The sequence below is a fragment of the Dunckerocampus dactyliophorus genome, chromosome 17 (assembly GCF_027744805.1).
Source record: "Dunckerocampus dactyliophorus isolate RoL2022-P2 chromosome 17, RoL_Ddac_1.1, whole genome shotgun sequence".
NCBI lineage: Eukaryota > Metazoa > Chordata > Actinopteri > Syngnathiformes > Syngnathidae > Dunckerocampus > Dunckerocampus dactyliophorus.
Genome location: NC_072835.1, coordinates 3,111,240 through 3,130,954, shown reverse-complemented (window position 1 = coordinate 3,130,954; position 19,715 = coordinate 3,111,240). Strand labels below are relative to the sequence as shown.

The window sequence follows — 19,715 nt, the reverse complement described above, 5'->3', positions numbered from 1 at the left end:
TTACTATAATAACAGCCTCCAGAGACACATATTATTCTTAGAATAATATTAAAAAGTAATTTTATTTAATTTGTTTATTTTTTTAAATTAAACATTTTTTATTATTATTATTATTATTATTATTATTATAATCACAGACTCTAGAGGCACATATTATTGTTATTAAAAAGGCACTTCATTTCATTAAAAAAATGCTTTTTTCCAATGATGTCATTTTGAATTTATTCTAAATGTCACAACAAAAATTGCATGTCTTACTTATGATTATTATTATTATTACAATCAGACTCTAGAGGCACATATTAATATTAATCATATTAAAAAGTCACTTCATTTAATTTAAAAAGTGTTTTTCTCCCCAATTATGTCATTTTATTATTATTAATCTTATTTTATTGAATTGATTTTAAATTTCATTTACAACAATAATATTACAATAAGTTACAATAATATCAAAAACTCATTATTGAATTTCAAACAATTTTTAAAATGATTTAATGTTATTATGCTTATTGTTTATTTTCACTAAGGACATAAATTGCACGTGTTATTTCTTTATGCTTATTGTGATGAGCAAGATAAAAGCAAGGAAAACAGAGCGCAGGCTTGTTTCTCTGGTTTATTGTTGACTCCCAAGGACACACACCACGTCCAACCATCTTCTCTTCGCTGTCAACATTTTGCTACCAAACAGCAAATCATGAACGGCGTCCCTCAGCGCTCCACGCTTTTCCACCGGCGGGGATTAAATATCGCTTTATCATCACAACTTCATAGGCAGCATCAGAAAATGATGTTTGTCAAAAGCTTAAAAAAAGGAATATTTACATCAAACACCCAGAAGGACATTTGTTTGTCCAAACACTTCAAAGAAAAGCGGATGCGCCCAAAAGAATTCAAGTTGTCCAAAAATGTATACAGTATAGTCTAGTGTGTGCACGTGGCCATCGTACAGGTACAGTATGGTGTGTGTGTGCACGTGGCCATCATCATCATACAGGTACAGTATGGTGTGTGTGCACGTGGCCATCATACGTGTACAGTATGGTGTGTGTGCACGTGGCCATCATCATCATACGTGTACAGTATGGTGTGTGTGCACGTGGCCATCATACGTGTACAGTATGGTGTGTGTGCACGTGGCCATCATCATCATACGTGTACAGTATGGTGTGTGTGCACGTGGCCATCATCATCATACGTGTACAGTATGGTGTGTGTGCACGTGGCCATCACACAGGTACAGTATGGTGTGTGTGCACGTGGCCATCATACGTGTACAGTATGGTGTGTGTGCACGTGGCCATCATACGTGTACAGTATGGTGTGTGTGTGCACGTGGCCATCATCATCATACGTGTACAGTATGGTGTGTGTGTGCACGTGGCCATCATACGTGTACAGTATGGTGTGTGTGTGCACGTGGCCATCATCATCATACGTGTACAGTATGGTGTGTGTGCACGTGGCCATCATCATCATACGTGTACAGTATGGTGTGTGTGCACGTGGCCATCATACGTGTACAGTATGGTGTGTACTGTGTGTTTATATGCTAGCAAGTTTACTCTATGAGTAAATACATTCTATTCTACAATCACTAGAACAACATTGTGGAGATTCCCAACTTCATCTTCCTTCATCAGGATGCTGATGAGCCTTCAACGGCAGCTACGTATGCAAAAACATGCTTTGTGTGTGTGTGTGTGTGTGTGTGTGTGTGTGTGTTTGTGAATGCGTACGCGTGCCCAGCCCCCCTCACACACACACACACACACACACACTCCGAAAATGATATGATCCGCAGTTATTCTGGTCAACTGCGTAGGTGGAACGTGATCCTGCAACTATTTTGGATCTATTTCTGCTTGGCTCGCAGGGTTCGGAATACGTGATCTGGCTTCCCAACACCCAGCCCGCATTTGTGGAGCACCGCCTGCATTCGCACACACCTGGAATATTACCCACACGCGACGATCCCACACCACTTTTATTATGATTACAGTCAAAATATCATAGCGGTTTTTGTACGTTATATCAGGGGGGGTCCATTTGCAGGCCACTGCTGTTTTTTGTTGTTTTATTGGCCCGTGGCACATTCTAAAAATAGAATTTAACTAATAAAATAAAATCAACAGCAACAGCGAAAACGGAAAAATCGGCAGAAGAACAAAGTCAAAATATTAAGAGGAAAACGTAATGTGACAAGAAAAAGTCATCATTTTATGAGAATGACGTGGAGGAACAATGTCCTTGTAGCAGCATAGAGTTGAAATATTAAGAATAAAGACATCATTTCTGTAAGTTGACACATTATGAGAACGTACGATGAGTATTAGGGCCACATTCAAACAGTTTTTTGGGGAGATTTTAAGAATAAAGTAGTTGAAAAAAAGTCGTCAATTGATAAGAATAAAGTCGTAAATTTCCAAGATAAAAAGTCCTAAATTTACGAGAAAAAAAGTTGTAAGTTTACGAGAATAAAATCGTACATTTACGAGAAAAAAACTCCTAAATTTACGAAAAAAAGTTGTAAATTTATAGATTAAAGTCGTAAATTTCCAAGAAAAAAAGTCCTAAATTTACGAGAAAAGGGTTGTAAATTTATGACAATAACATCGGAAAGTTGTGAGAAAAAAGTCCTGAGTTTACGAGACAATTTCCCCCCAAAAAGCCCTAAATTTACAAGAAAAAAGTTGCTAATTTACCAGAATAAAATCGTAAATTTCCAAGAAAAAAACTCCTAAATTTACAAAAAAAGTTGTAAATTTATAGAATAAAATCGTAAATTTATGAGAAAAAAAGTCCTAAATTTACGAGAAAAAAGTTGTAAATTTCCCCCCAAAAAGTCCTAAATTTACAAAAAAAAAGTTGTGAGAAAAAAAGCCGTCAATTTACAAGAATAAAGTCGTAAATTTCCAAGAAAAAAAGGCTGACATTTACGAGAAAAAAGTTATAACTTTATGAGAATAAAATCGCAAACTTATGAGAAAAAAGTCAGCATATTACCAGACTAAAGTCGTAAATTTAAAACGTCGTAAGGGCAAGGCATTGCCTGAGACAGCTATGAAAAAGGGGGACTTATGTGACCTTTGGCCTTGGGCAAAGGTCATGTTACAACTTTTTTTCTCGTAAATTTACAACTTCATTTTCGAAATCTCAGATTTGTTTTTTTCCAATGTGATTGAATACGCCGTCATAAGAAACAAACAAAACAACAAATAAAGTTGTAATTTTTGAAAATTAGGTTGGGGGAAAAAAATATGAGATTATGGGAATAAAGTCATAATATCACGCGAAGAAAATTGACAAAAAGGAAGTTTAAAGAGTTGGAAAATTAGAAACAATATATAAACAGCAGAAATGAAAAGAACTGCTGTCATTTTCCCAAAATAACGTCAAAATATTTCGAGAAAAAACTTGCATTCTAATAAGAAAAAAGTTGCAAATTTACAAAAAGAAACTCACAATATTATGAGGAAAACATAATGTCCTTTTGGTAGCATAGAATTGGACTATTCAAGAAAAAATGTCATTTTAAGTCGTAAAATTATGAGAAACAAACAAAACAAAATAAAGTTGTCAATTTTGGGAAAAAAGTTATAAGATTATGGGAATTAAGTCAAAACATTGTGGGAATAAAGTCAGTATTCTGAGAAGAAAATGCCCAAAAAGAAAGTTGAAATAGTTGGAAAATTTAAAATAAAACTAAACCACAAATGGAAAAAAACTGCTGTCATTTTACAAAAATAAAATCAAAACATTATGAGGAGAAAATTCACAGAGAAAAAGTTGAAATAGTTGGCAAATTGTAAATAAAACTACAGCAGAAATGAAAAAAAAAACTGCTGTCATTTTACAAAAACAAAGACAAAATATTTAGAGAAAAAAAAGCCATATTCTAATTTTTTTAAATAGTTGCAATTTCACAAAAATAAACTCGCAATATTATGAGGAAAAAAATTATGTCACTGTAGTAACATAAAATTGGAATATTAAAGAAAAAAATCTTTTAAGTCCTAAAATTATAAGAAACAAAACAAAGAAGTTGTCATTTTGGCATAAAAAGTCATCATATTATGGGAATTAAGTCCAAATATTATGGGAACACGTAATCATAATATTAGCTAATATAGAAAGTAAGAATATTAGAAAGGCATGCAGATAAACATTAGCAGAATCAATGATTCCTGTCTGTCATGCTAGCTGCTGTGTTCAATATTTACATCAAGCTCTGACGTTTTATCTTCCGCAGCCCGTTTAGGCAGCAAGCTAGTGCAATGAATGCTTTAAAACTTCCTTGATGCCAAAACTGCGTATTTGCGTATGCTAGCGAGCCCTGAGCGTTGCGTGTGGTTCCATTGTGCTTTTTAAAATTCATTTCTTTATTTATTTATTTATTTTTATATATCTATGTGTCATTATGTTGACGCAATTTGAAAACACAGCAAAAAACAAGGAAAAATGGCATCCGAAAACCTAAAATGGTCAACAACCGGTGCTTATCCGGCATAATTATAGTAAATAAAACATTTCAGAAGTCACCGCTGTGCAGCACTGAGCATGCTTTGGGGTATTTTTTACCAGGATTCACACCAAATGTGACCATGTTACGAGTAAGTTACAGTACCACCTGGCTTTGTGTCGTTCATTTCTTCCAAAAGGTCCAACGAAAACCGAAACGTACAAAAACTGAGGCAATTTTTCCCACAGGAAATCTTGTAAGTCCAATTCATTTTTTCCACACACCTTAAAATACATTTTAGAGAGAATCATTCTAGCTCTACGTGCAGGAACAATGTGGAATAACGATACACGAGGAACGAGTGGAACTTGTTGATACGAGAGTGAATTGAATTGTGTTTCTGCGTCAAACTCGCAACTTCCGTTGGCCCCATGGCAGGTGATTTACAAGTTGCACACAATAAAACAAAAAACAAACAAACGCACCGACGACGAGTCAGCAGCATGTAGGGAGCTTTGCTCGGGCACTCCATTCCACGGACGCGTTCATTACGCTACTTTGTTACGCGCTGGGGTGCCGCCAGGGATATGAAAATTTCACTTTGGGCCCCACATAACCAGAGATGCACGATATCGTTCTGTTTTTTTTTCAAACCAATACCGACGACTTTCTGCTTCTCAAGACCAATAAGATCCAAATAAGCACTAACGATCTATTTGATAAAAATGTCGACGTAAGTGTGGTTTGTGCTCACCTGGAGGAAAGGAGGACTGGGACAAATGAGGATTTGACCAACTGTACCTGTTGATCTGTCCTCATCAAATATCATGACATGGCTACGAGCACGTCACTACCATCAGGGGAACCAGAGTACAGAGGGGGAGGAGCCACCTGCTGTGGCCCAGCAAGGTGCACTGTACTCGGGCACACGCTCAGAGCAGCTGCAGTGGCGCTACGGAGGTCTCTGGCAAACCTTTAGCACTTTTCAAACGCCGCCGTGCTGGCAAACCAGCTGGCTGATGAGGTTTCCTGTGTGCTCGATGGGGTCGCCTCCCCCCACCCCCATCGTGGAGCATATGGTACAACTAGCATGCGAAATGTCTCTTTTTTAAAATGATCGGTTATTAGCTATTTTTAATGTTATCGGTACGATGGATGATTATCAGATGTATCGGTGCACCCGTACTTTTAACTAACCCCCCTGTCAGTCAGGGGCCTTGGAATTGCGTGCAATATTCGACGAAAACTGGCCAAACTTCAGTGAAACTTTTCAAGGAAAAGCGAATCCACGGCGAAGGAAACCCCACTGCCGCTCGTCATTTAGCGGCCTGGGAACGTTGTGTTCACATTCCCGCTGTGACTGTTTGGAATAATGGCAACTTTTGCGGCAAAATGAGGGGAACTGGAAGCTGGAGCGCAGTACTTGGCTGCAAGCAGCAGAGGCGCTGTTGCTCCAGCGAGTGCATGAGCACAGCACGAAACCTCCTCCTCCTCCTCCTGCTCCCCTCTTTTTTTCCCAGCCTCAACATCGTGCTGACATTTCACCATCGCCCCCCCCGTCCTCTCAAGGCAGACCCGCGGGCCGACAGACCTGGAAACTCTGTGTGTGTGTGTGTGTGTGTGTGTGTGTGTGTGTGTGTGTGTGTGTGTGTGTGTGTGGCCAGGGTGACTCTTCCTGTGCGACTGAGGGAAATGTGAAGGTCTTCCTCATTAATGCGGACCATCTGGAGAGAGCACGGGGGGGCCACTTCACTTTGAACATATTTCACTGACGGATGGCCGCACTGCAGCTACAGGATGTGATTACATCTCGTGAAGGGCAGCACTATGGACGGTAAACGTGGACACACTTTGGAGTAGTCAGTGTACAGCTTGTGCAGCAGTAAAGTTGTACTGACAATGAGTCGACATCCTCGGGCTTGTTATCATGTTGGAAAACTGCCATGCGGCCCGCTTTCCGCTTCCTCAACGAGCCGCAGCTCCCCCAATGCCGGCCGGCAGCACTCATGCAGCCCCGGGCCGTGACATGTGACCAGGCGAGACATTATCATCTCCACACGCTCAGGTTATGTCGAGTGACTCACTTTCAGTGGTTAGTGCATCTTACCCTGCCAGGCCAGCTGCACACAGACTACTCGAAAGCACCTTTCTTTTCTACGCTACCGTCCCGTGAGGGGATGTACGGTCATAAAAAGTGCTCACCGACTTTTTGCCAGCGAGTGTACGTGGCAGTAAATCCGGGGAGTTTTTCAAAATAAAGTACGACTCTGAATTGTGTGTCAAAGTGCAGTTGGGATGCTGGGAAGCCAGTTTCTGCGGTAGTACAGCCCCACCCGGGACTGTAAGTTATGTGCAATATGCGTTATTATACACACACGCACATGCACACGCACACACACGTTCGTCACATCCCTGCCAGCAGTGAGGCATTTTTAAAACATGTGCTTTCTGACAGGAAGTGAGTGTGATTGGTTGAGAAAAAGGAAGGAAGGAAAGGAGGGAGAGTCTAGGAGTAATAGTACTGTAATAATATTAAAGTTATATATATATATATATTTCGTATATATATAGTATTCTCCTACGTCTAGCGTGTGTGTTTATAGAAAACTGGAAGAAAGCTAAGTGATAGTATCATCCTAAAATAGAACAATAAGTTATCCTTTATAGTGTATTTACATAAGTACACGCTAGTGTGTTTTTATAGCAGTATATGTGTCATACGTACACACACACACATATACAGTACAGTATACAGTACAGCATACAGTATATGTAGCGTATATATCATGGAGATACAATCAAGACGAGCTATTGCAACGCCACGTGGAGGACATTCTTCCCAAGAGTGTATTGCTAGAAAAGAGCAGCCCGCCCCACCCCCGTCCAGCTTGTCTCTCAAGTATTGCTTTTGTGTACGCACCCCCCCCCCCATGTAGCAACCGCCATCTTGGCATGAGAACGAGTTATAGAAGAAGACGAGGGCAGCAGCAAGAACAGAAACGCCAAAAAAAAAAAAAAGAGAGAAAAAGACGAGGCGAGATAGTTTGAGGTTTGGGTGGGGGGGTGGGGGGGTCCAAGGAAAAAAAAAACCCTCTAGAAGTCAGAGAAGAGATCCTGGGGGCCAAGATGGATGATGAACGGCGCGATGGTGCGCGGCTGGTAGAAGGGATTGTCAATGAAAAGACCTCCTGGAATGAAAAAACACACAAGAGTGAGACCTCGCGCGTCTATCGTGATCCGGAAGCATGCAAAGATTTTTCCCCAAGGCGTGATGGCGGCGGTGACATGAGCCAGACGTAAAGATGTAAAATGAAAATGCCATTTGCATCTGAATGGAAGATGCCAGTGTGACATTTAGCTGAATGGACACGAAAAACTCCCAAAAGGAGACGTTTGCCCTGACAGACGCGTACCCAAAATGTTCAATTCCAAGAACATGATAACGCCAACCAATGGAATCACGGAACACACAAAAAAGACCCAGAATGGAGTGCAGTGCTTGGCTGCAACCAGCAGAGGCGCTGTTGTCAAAGCATTTCACGCTTTTACTGTTAAATGAATGTCATGAAAAAAACAAACATTCTGGAAATAAAAACACCAGATTTATGTGGGTAAATATTGATAAAAAATAAATACAGGATGTGTTTTTCAATTCAATTTTTATCTATTTTATTAGCCATTTTTTATTGTATTAAAAAACCAAAACATACACCAGATTTCTATGGGAAACTTTACAGTAATGTCATATTTGATCACATTTGATTGTTTTCTGACACCCTTTATTGTAATAGAATATGATAATAATAACATAACATAATAAATATGTCGCTTTTCTCCAGGATTCAATGTCTGAAAATAAAGACAGAAGATTTCTTTTCAACCACAACGGATTCTATTCTATTCAAATACGATAACACATCACATTCATTTTTCTTCCTAATAATAGGATTCATTTGATTTTTTTCACGTTTTATTGTCTTAAAATATAATTCATAAAAAGCGTACCGCGTGTTTTCTAAATAGACACCAGATTTATGTGGGAAAATATTTTTAAAACATAATTAGTGTTTTTTTTTTAATTGCAGTTCAACTCAATTAAATTTAAATAATAATAATAACATTTTTATTACGATAATGGATTAATTTGATCAATACTTTGACAAGATGAAATATCGCAACTCACGGTAAAAAAAGATCCAAAAATAAAGCTATTTGAAATATAATGAATGGATTTATTACACTGACATTTGTTTTGCTATTCATCTTTTATTGCATTAAAATATAATCATAGCTCAGATTTACGTCTGGCTTTTCTTAAAAGATTAAAAGTGCTTAGTTTGGACTAAAAATGACTTTTTGTGTGCAATCATAATAAAAAAAAGAGAGAATTCTGAAAATAGACACCAGATTTACATGGGAAAATATTTTCAAAACATTTTTAATGGATGAATTTCTATTACATTTTCATTTATTTCATTATACAATCTTTTATTGTGTTGAAATATACAGTAAATAAGACGCCACATTTATTTATCAATATTCAACAAGGATCTGAAATGAAGGTCAACAGTGCTTAGTTTTGACTCAAATGCTTTTGTAAGCAATTTGCTTATTTTAAATAAGTGCAGCAGATCCTCTGCTTTACATTGTAAATCTTTATTTTCATATGTCACAGAAAAGTGGTTTGATGGCGCTATCTGCAGCTATGAATCCAGCAGAGGGCGCTGTATCGCAAAGCAATTCACGCTACATTTTCCAGCGGGAGGCCTTTTTTCCCCCCCACCAAAACCAAACACGTCATTCACCATAAGCGGGGAATCGTTTATGAACAAAGGTCAAACGTACAGCATACAAATGCCACATAACAATTTCTGCGTCCTTATGCTTCACTGGTAATGTTTTTTTCCTCAGCACTGTTCGGTGGTCCTTGAACGCACCATGGCTGCGTGCTGTGACTCATCTTCCAACATCATTCACTATTTTATACTTTACACGTGTTGAATAAGCGTGTGAGGCATATTTATGGATGCGACCTGGGTTGTGTCGCCAGTGAACAACGGCAATGGAAGAGAAAAGGGGAGGGTACCGGAGCTGAATCGAACCAAACAGTCACTTGAAATTGTGGAAAATCTCGACATCACGCAAAGAGGAGGGTTTGGAAGAGGACGAGGCGCGAGCGGTGTGTCAAAAATGGCCATTTTCACGGGCGTGTCGATGATTTGCGGTTTTTCATCGCTCACTGGTGGTCCCGAATGTAACCCCCATGAAAAATAAGAGGTGCGGTGTGCAGGCAAATTGGTCTATTACTCACGGAAATGTAGCAAACATGAGCTTAATAGAAGATGGTCTCGTTAAAAAGAAAGAAAGCAAGCGATGGAGGTTTGCACTTGGTTTGCACTTGCACTCGCTGCCAAAGAGAGGAGATGACACGGCGGCGGCGGCGCAGCAGGTGATGTGCTGCGGGACACCTGGCAAGTATTAAATCCACGGGAGGTAATGGGATCGTGCGGATGAATGCTGAATGCGGGATCTGGCTTAAAAAAAAGGATTGAAATTCGGCGTGCGTGAGGTAGAGGAGAGGAGAGGGAGGGGAGTAGGGACGAGTGGCAACGAAAGGGACGCTCATTAAAAATGCAGCTGCAATTGGCTGTGATGTGACGTAAACGCAAATACACACCAGGCAGGCGGACCTGCGCTTTTATAGCAAATCAACTTTATTCCAGCATGACGATGACCATCCCACACACACCTTCTCACAACAAAAAGACTTGAAATACAAATTCACAGTACAAATCCTTCAAGTTTTTGACTTTAAAAAACCCTGCAGTTTGTTCTTCATAAAAATACAAATGAAGCACAGAAAGATCCTAATCCTCTCCCATCAAGTGGAGCAAAAAGCAAAAGTTGCTGGTGTTTCCCTGGCGCTAAAAGAAGTGGTAGTGCGGGACGGGGTAGGCGGGTACTTTCATGACGGGCAACAGAAGCATTCTCTTGGGCAAACCTGGAGGGGGAGACACCACAAGAGCACAGCACGTTTGTCAGCTCAAGCCAGGAGTCCCTCCAAGGACCGCCAGCAGCAGCAGTTAGTTGTTAGATGCACGAATAGAAAGCAGGAGACAGGATTAGAGCGGGTGTTCCTGTTTGAGGCCACGCCCCCACACGCCCGGGCCCGATGCCGGGGAGTTTTTCCTTGCCTCCGTCGCCGAAGTGCTTGCAGGTGATGCTTTTCTTTGATGGCGTTTGTTGTGATTTGGCGCCAAAGAAATAAAATCCACTCGAATAAAAAACGCAGCAAAAAGTGGAACAGATTTTATTTGTTGTGATAAAAATACTTCCAGTCCCGGTTAATTGGCTAGTAACTCCTGGCGCAATCTCTTGGTCATTAACACGCACACACGCACACACACACACACGCACACGCGCACACACACACGCACACACACGCACGCACACGCACGCACACACACGCACACACACGCACACACACGCACACGCACTATGGTGGGAAAAAAGACAGGACAAAATGGGAGAAAAAGAAAAGTGGGAAAAATGGCTAAACAAAATAAGAAAAGGAAAAGAAAAAAGAAAATAACAAAAGAAAGAAAAATGGGAAAAAGTAAAAAATCCAGAAAAGACAAGGAAAAAATAAGAGAAAAAAAAAACAATAGAAAAAAATGAAAGAAAAAGAATGGAAAAAAAGAATAGAAAAAATGAAAGAAAAAATAAAAATGAAGAAGAAAAAGAACAAAAATGAAAGAAAAAGAGAACAAATGAAAACTTAAAATAAGAATGAAAAAGAGATTTTAAAAATTACATAAAGTGAAAGAAAAAGAGAAAAAAGTCCAAATGTAAGAAAAAAGTTGAAAAAAAGGGAATGAAAAAGAGATAAAAAATATGAACAAATGAAAGGAAAAGAGAAAAAGTCCAAAAGAAAAACTTGAAAAAAAAATGAAAGAAAGAGAAAATTATAAAAAAAAAAATGGAAGAAAAAATGAAAAAAGTGAATGAAAAACTGAAAAACAAGAAAAAAATGAAAGAAAAACGTACAAAAAGAAATAAATGAATAGAGGAAAAAAAGAAAAAAATTAAGAAAAAAGTTAGAAAAATACAAAAGAAAATATGGGAGGGAAATGAAAGACAAAAAGACCAAAAAAATGAAAGTAAAACAGACAAAAAAGTGAAAGAAATAGAAAAAAGAAAAGTTATACAAATATAAGACAAACAGACAAAAACAAAAAATGGGAACAAAATAAAAGAAAAACACAAAAAGAAAAGAATGGTAAAAAATTAAAGAAAAAGAGGAAAAAGGGGAAAAATGGATAAGAAAAGAAAAGGAATGAACTTAGTTTGAAATCAGCCTAATAATCAATAAAATGTTATTGTTTGTTGTTCTTTTCCTGAATGTTCTGCACTCCTGTTTCCACACCAGTGAGCACTTTAATGCTGGTATAGCGGAGGTGTTTGAGGTTGGATCTCACCTTCCCTTCCCCGGGCTCAGCGCCACTTTCGTTTAGTAGCACGCAACCGTGGTGCGTTCAAGGGCCACCTGACAAAGTATGGCATTTCAACACTTGGTGAAAAAGCATTACCAGTGAAGCATAAAGACATACATTTGACCCGCATGATCACATATTCGTATTTTTATGTTTAGTATGTTTTACCGAGTTAGACGAATGGCCTTTTCATCAGTTTTGGAAGAATAAAAATGTTGCAATCAAAAATCAGCAAATGTGTGGGAATCCACTCGACATAAACTGATTTTTTTTTTTTTTTTATTTATATGAACATGTAACCAACTCCTTCCAAATAAAAGAAAAAAAAGAAGTCACACGAAAAAAAAGCAACCATCTTCAGCTTCGTGACTTTTTAGAAAAGGAAATAAAGTCGCCTGAGACGGGCCAATACACACTGAGTAGTTCAATGTGTGCGTTATCAGATTTGGAGTTGAAAAGGGACAGAAATGTAGCTTTATTTTGACGGCACCCATTCACCGGAATGGCTCAACAGCAACAGCGCCTCTGCTGGCTGCAGCCAAGCACTGCACTCCTTTTGGCAGGACAGTTCATCAGCAAATCCTCCTTTTCATACTTTTTGTGTATGGATGTCCTTCCTGGGATGAATACAAGCTTCATGGATGTTAGCTTGAGCGGACACTCAGCCAAAGAGTACGCTTGCTTGAAGCACACACACCAGCAACCAATCAATCAACCAATCAGACAAACTTGAAGGAAGCAACTTAGTGAAGCATTAGGATGATTGCAGTAGTTGATGTGAGTGAGGAGGGCGTGTTATAAAAGGGACGGACAGGAAGTGCAATGAAAACGAGGGAAACAAGCAGACGCAACGTACCGTAAGCGGGAGCAGCGGCTGCAGCGGCGGCGGCGGCGGCGGCGGCAGCGGGGCTGTAGCCGTACGGCGTCCCGAATCCTGCTGGAGAGGAGGGCAAACGGTCACACGGCAACACAGCAGCATTCGCAGCATTTACACTGCAAATAGAACATCACCTCCAATAAAACAACATGGAAAGAAGTCTGAAAATGACATGTGAACCAGAAGGGGGTACCCTCACCCCAGAGCTTTTCTTCCTGTCACTCACCTGGACAGAAGCAGCCGCGACACGGAGACACGCTGCTCCCAACATCCGCTAGCAAATTTCAAGATGTGAGGTCTATCGTGTTTGACCCCAATATAAGACGGTATGTATTGGTAGAAAAAATAAAAAAATAAATCAATAAAAAGGACCATTTAAGGCAAGACCGTATTGTTTATATTTTTAATAAAACTTAAAATAGAAAAACAAAATGACAACATTTGCTAACATCTTAAGAATACCATATAATGATGAGTAGATTTATGAAGAATTTATGTAAAAAAACATAAGTAAAATTATTTATTTTCTCCAAAATCTGTATTTTTTTTACCTTCAAAAAATAGACTGAAAAGAAAATTTAAAAAAAGACAGTATTTTGTGCCGTTTATTTTTATTCTTATTGTTCAAGGTGGCTGTTATTGTTAATAAATGTTAGCGTTGACTTGTAGGACACATCTACTACTTGACTTGACGGATGATTTTGTTTTATTTCTAATCTTTACGGCATGGACACAAATATAAGACAGCATCTCTTACTGAAACAAAAACAAATTGCTCAAATTTGAGATACCGTAGTTCTTGTTCTTATATAATACTTTTAATCAAACTTAAAATAGAAAAGCAAAATGACAACAATTGCTTAAATCTGAAGAATACCTTATCATGATTAGTGGATTATCTTTTTAAAGACAGTGTTTTTTCATTAATAATTTATGTAAAAAATATAGATTAAAAATTATATATTTTTTAAATCATAATCTGTATTTTTTTTTACCTCCATACTACATTTTTTAAATTAACATTAAAAGAAAAACAAGAGAAAAAAATTACATTTGCTAAAAGCTGAACAAAACCATGTTATGATTACTGGATTATTAAAACAAAAAAAATATATATATATATATTTTTTTTTACATAATTGTTTTTATTTTTATAAGCCAGTATCTGCGCTAGATCTTACCGGCTCAAATATAAGAATATTTTTTTACCTTAATAATAAAAAAATAACAATAAAATAAAAAAAGATCATAGATCAGAACATAGCTAAGTTTCAGGAAAATATCTGTTCCCAACTACAAAAAAAGAGAAAACCAACTTTCACTTTGACACCATTTTTTTTTGTGACAACTCAAATATCTAAACAACTATACCAACATAAACAACGCAAAAAAGGAGTCGTTTGACAAAACAATAACAAATTATTTGCAAATATAACACCACAAACTATTTACAATTTTCACATTTGCAACTGAACTGTGTGTGTGCATGTGTGTGCGTGCGTGTGCATGCCTCAAATTTCCCCACAATGCGTAACCTTCTGCACGCTACGCTCCTCCACGCTCTTCCACTTCCTCTTGGCTGTCATGTATGTTTTTCCCATTCAAATTCACATGCCGAGCTCTCATCAAATGCACTCGTGCCATCTTGTGGCCGTTTTTATGGCTTAAAACTGCTCTAAAAGCAACATCTATTAGTGTGCAGTTGCGTCATCACCTGTATTTGCCTAAAACCCTCGCAAAAGATGTATAAATATGTCTTTGGGATCGGGCGTTCGGGTTTATAAAAACATATAAATACGTTTTTGGTATTGAATGAGTTCAAAACTGTTTGCAATGATTTGTGGATTATTTTGATATTTACGAGTAGAAGAATAGAAGAAGGCATTTTCTCCCTTCAAAAAAAGTCAGAAAAATGCCGGCTGTCTTATATTTGGGGTTGTGTAGAGATTTAACAACTTCTCCCCAGGTGACCTTTTCTTCCTGTCACTCACGTGCCAGTGACACACCACAGACCCGCTGGGTGAAAGTGAGGCAATGCTCTTATATTTGCAGCATGCGACACGCCTTCTGGCATCTTTTACATCATCAAAGACAAACATGTCGGACTTCCTCCTACCTGGCGTCACGTATCCCGGCGCGGCGGCGCTGACGAAGGCTCCCCGTGCCAATGCGGCTCTTCCTCTTCCTCTGGCGACCTGGGCGGCCACGGCCGAGGCTGCCGCCGCCGCCGCCAAGGCTCCTTTCGTCTGAGGACACACATGGCGGAGAATTAGCTTCCAGACAGTGTGCATACCGTCACGCGGAAAACCTCTACTCCACACGCGCGGCTCACAACAGGGTGAAAATGTGTCAAGACGTGCACCCCACTGCGTTGCCGGTGCTATTATTTTTCTCACGAATACGCCAACCCCATTAGTTGTACCCGGAATTTCTCACACAGCTCAACAAAACACCCACTGTAAGTTGGGGGTGTTTAGACAGATCACCAACAAATTTGACACGCACCTTTAGGGGACCGAATAGCTCATGTGTGCCAGGTTTGAGCAAGATTGGTTGAAAAACATGGCCGCCACCCAGCAAACCGTCTTAGCAACTCATGGGGGGCGCCCCAAAATGACATCAGCATGTGGCCTTCTGTCACATGACCACACGTACAATACAGCAGATGTTTGCAATCACTGATGCATGTTGAAGCAACTAACTAGAGGAAGGATAAGTGGCGCGCATCGATCTGCTTAGACACACGTTAAACACAACCACAGCCATTGGTTCCCCATGGAGACGCCACAACGGCCTTTGCTTGCTTTCTTTGGACTCCTAACGGGAAAAAATAACCAAAAAAAGAGAAAAAATGAAAGAAAAAAAAATGGAAAAAATGATAGAAAAATAATGTAAAAAGAGAGAAAAAATGGGGAAAAAATTAAAGATAAAGACATACAAAAATGAAAAAAATGAAAGGTAAAGAGAAAAAAGTCAAAATGAAGGAAAACATTTGGGAAAAAAATGGAAGAAAAAGAGAAAATTGGAAAAAATGAAAGAAAAAATGGAAAAAAAACAGACATTAGAAAAAAACCTAATAGAGAAAAAGGAAAAATGAAAAGAAAAAGAAAAAGAAAAAAATGGGAACAAAATAAAAGAAAAACACAAATAACAGAAATAAGAAAAAAATAAGAAAGAAAGAAAGAAAGAAAGAAGGAAAAAGATGTAAGAAAAAAGAAAAAATGGAAACAAATGAATGAAAATAAATGAATGAAAAAAAATGAAAAAGGAGAAAAAAATTGTAAAAAATGAAAGAAAATGAGAAAAGAGGAATGAACGTAGTATGAAATGAGTCTAATAATCAATCAAATCTTACTGCTATGCAACCCCATTAGTTGGTCTTTGAATTTCTCACACAGCTCTACCAAACACCCACAGTAACTTGGGGGTGTTTAATTAAACCAAATTTGGCACGCACATTTGGAGGACCAACGAGCTCATGTGTGCTAAATTTGAGCAAGGTTGGTTGAAAAACATGGCCGCCACCAAGCAAAATGTCTTAGCAACTAATTGTCCATGAGTCATTGCACGTTTGTGTCATGGTGCTCCAACTGTGAGTGGATGTGGATTGCATGGATTTTCACCACAACCCATAGGGGGCGCCCCAAAATGAGAGCAGCATGTGGCGTCGGCCTTTTGTCAATGCTTGCTTTGTTTGGACTCCAAACAGGAAAAGGTCTTCCTGACCTGAGGCAGCAGCTTCTTCTTCTTGTTGGCGGCGGCGTTGGGACCCGAGAAGAGTTTTTCCAAGGCGGCCAGGGCAGCGCTGGCCTTTGCTACCTTTTTGTTGGGGCCCGCCCCCCGAAATTTCTGCCCGTCGACTTCCACCTGGCGCACACACACGCACACACACACACAAGAATTAGCGGTGTCATTTTTTCCTGTCAAAAGTAATTATCACACAACAATGGCGGTGGGATGAAAGCGTGTGTTTGGCGGCCAGGCAGCAGTGTGCTTGAACAGGCGGACTTTGTTAGCGCTGCCTGCTGTCAAACGGGCTCGCTAATCACTCAGCAGAGCGACGGAGCGGCGAGGCACGTCGGATAACAGCACGCCTCGCGGGCAGCGCTCCATGAACTAACTTGACTGATTGACCGCACCGCAGAGCACTGTGTGTGTGTGTGTGTGTGTGTGTGTGTGTGAGTGTGTGTGTGTGTGTGTAGCTTAGCATTGCACTTGAAGTACAAACGAGCCTTTGCAAGAAAACAAAAAGGAAATATTCCACATATTGTGGTTTTCAAGCTTTTATTATTAGCGTGCGATGCTCCTACCTCCATGACAAAGCGCTTATCGTGGCTGCCGCCGCTTTCCGAGATGAGCTCATATTTGAGGCCTCGTCGCTTCTCGTTCAGCTCCATGACCGGGTTCTTCCCGCTCGCCGTCAGTATTGGGCCCTGAGTTCGCACCTTGAAGGGTAGAAGACAGTAGGTATACATTTTTTTCAGCTTAAAAAAAAATAAAAATAAATAAATACAATTTGCTAACATCTGAGATGCACTATTTTGACACAAATATAACAGTGTTTTAAAAATCTTTTAAATAAAAATATAATTTTTAAATACAATTATTTGTATAATTTTATATTTTGTTATCAAATATTTTCAAAATTCTTTAACATTTATTTATTGTTATTAAAAATAAAAAATAAATATAATTTTAATTGAAAAGTAAGCATTTGCTCAAGTCTGAGATATACTGTATTGACCCCAATATAACCATTTTTACCTTTTTAATAAAACACATTCTGAGATACGCTGCATTCACCTGAATATAACACATACATACCATATACACAGTAAAAAAATCTGAAATATAAATTCTGAGATATAACACAATGACCAGATCATTTTTTTTTTACCTTTTTAATGAATAAAAATCAATCAAAATAAAAAAAATCTTGAATTTAAGACAGTATTATTATTATTATTTTTTTTAAACTTTTTTTACTGTTTCAATTTAAAATAAAAAAATGATTTGATAAAATCTGAAATAGGCCTCACTGACATTTGCTTGAAAAACACTGAAAAAGACGCATCGTCTTATATTCAGGGGGTGATTGAATGATTTTTAAAAAATGTATGATATCTTTTGTCTTAAAAAGTATTTTCCCCATTTATGGGTGTTGTGAAATAAGGGCCAATGCAGTGCTTTGGAAAAGAAGCAAAGTAATCAGGCCACGTATGCACAAGTTTAAGGTGGAGTGCGTAGCTTTGACTCCGTGTTACGTAAGGTAAGAAAAGAAATCGTAAAAAATATGTTGTGGGTGGGAAAAAAAAAAGAGGATTCCGGAGTAGTTTTGGTTTTGGGCGTTCACCTCCAGCGTGTTGGAGCTGTCTGAGGAGTGCGTGGCGTTATTGCTGGTGTGCGAGGACGTCTCGCTCTTGCCCTCGCCGTCCGATTTCTCATCCGAGCTCATGGGGTCCAGGTCGGAGTCGAACCCGGTGGGGTAACCCATCGCCTGGAGAACCTGCGGGGGCGCAGAGGAGGAACAACTCACCACTTTGGAAGAGAAAACACAGAAAGAAGCCAGTGGGTTTTTTCTTTTTTCCAAATGAGAAGATTGGAATGAAAGCAGCGCTGATAGCAGCAAGCTTTTAGAAGAGAAACAAAAGAGGTGATGGTGTTTGCTGATGGAGAGATCACGCACGGATGGCAGGAAAAAAAGGGAAGAATAGAAAAGGTGGCGACAGAGAAAGAGCCTTTTATGGGAATGAGGCAGCTAGCGGATTATCCTCGCTCCGTGCTCCGGAGAGCCTGGTTGCACCACTTTAGGATGATGTGGGCGGAACCTCCACACACACACACACACACACACACACACACACACACACACACGTTCTTACCTTGACAGCCACGTGAAGCTTGGCCGTCTTCTTCGAGGACCCTGATGCTTCGTAGACGGTCCCGTCCAGGTCCACGGACATGGTGAAGACGGGAGCGTGAACCGGGCCCGACTGGGACAGCAGGCGATATTGCAGACCTGGACGGATCTGGTTCAAGCGCATGAGCGCGTTCATTGGCTGGTTGGAGTCTATGGCTTTGCTGTCTAGAACTGAGAAGATGAGACTCCTTTACTTCCTTCTGCTCATGAATCAGCATCATCATCAGCATCATCATCATCAGAGATGTTTTCCATGACAAATAGAGACGCCTCTCAATCTTTCAGTGTTTAAAACTAATATGCTGGTTCATCTTCTCCTTCAGGGAAGGAAGAGATGGGGGTTGCAAGGGTGGCCTGGTAAAACCATGGCAATCAATGCTATTGATCAGCAGGGGGTGGAAAGGGAGAGAGACTGACAGGCAGTAGGACAGAGAAAAAAAAAAAAGCATGTGATTGTGTTGCTCTCAAAGAAAAATGTGAATAAAAGACGTTGCCAGATGTTGCTTATTCACTATATTACCTTCTCAGCAAAAAATGAAGCAAAACCTGAGTATAAGACGACCCTGAATACGTACGATACGCTCTCTTCTGAAACCTGCTGTGGAAAAATATTGGCTTTTTTTGTTTTTTAAATCATGTTTTCAGTACCGCGCTAAAAACCTCCTCCTCTGTTGTCACTGCTGTGCGTGAGTGACAGGAAGAAAAGCTCTGCCTGTCTTGAGCAGAAGCTATTTGGCATACATCCCCTGATGTAAGACAATACTTCCTTTCATATTGGAGTGTTGGAGTGTTTAAATACTTTTTAGGGGCTACTCAGCAACACGGGTCTTAGTTGTAATGTATAGCAGGGGAAATGTGTAAAGCTGAGGCTCCCCCCCGGGCAGTCGCGTAATGGGAATGCATTCAAAAGCTGGCGGTGAGTACAATTCGACTAAAAACGACATTGAAAACTGTAGTTAA

The 19,715-nt window shown here is 39.4% G+C and overlaps 1 protein-coding gene across 4 annotated transcripts in view; it reads right to left on the bottom strand.

The window, feature by feature from the left end:
• Nucleotides 1-228: 228 nt before the first annotated feature.
• strbp (spermatid perinuclear RNA binding protein) overlaps nt 229-19,715 on the bottom strand; it is a 115,481-nt gene continuing 95,994 nt past the window's right edge. Inside the window, exons 12-18 of one of the 4 annotated variants that reach the window (XM_054758292.1) lie at nt 18,718-18,926; nt 18,189-18,341; nt 17,146-17,280; nt 16,562-16,702; nt 14,952-15,081; nt 12,815-12,895; nt 229-7,653 (exon numbers count right to left, since the gene is read on the bottom strand). In XM_054758292.1, the coding sequence (XP_054614267.1) occupies nt 7,559-7,653; nt 12,815-12,895; nt 14,952-15,081; nt 16,562-16,702; nt 17,146-17,280; nt 18,189-18,341; nt 18,718-18,926 (944 nt within the window). In that variant the 3' untranslated portion in view covers nt 229-7,558. Of the gene's footprint in view, nt 7,654-8,629; nt 10,467-12,814; nt 12,896-14,951; nt 15,082-16,561; nt 16,703-17,145; nt 17,281-18,188; nt 18,342-18,717; nt 18,927-19,715 lie in introns of those variants that run through there. The other 3 variants (XM_054758293.1, XM_054758294.1, XM_054758295.1) reach the window with 3 other exon arrangements.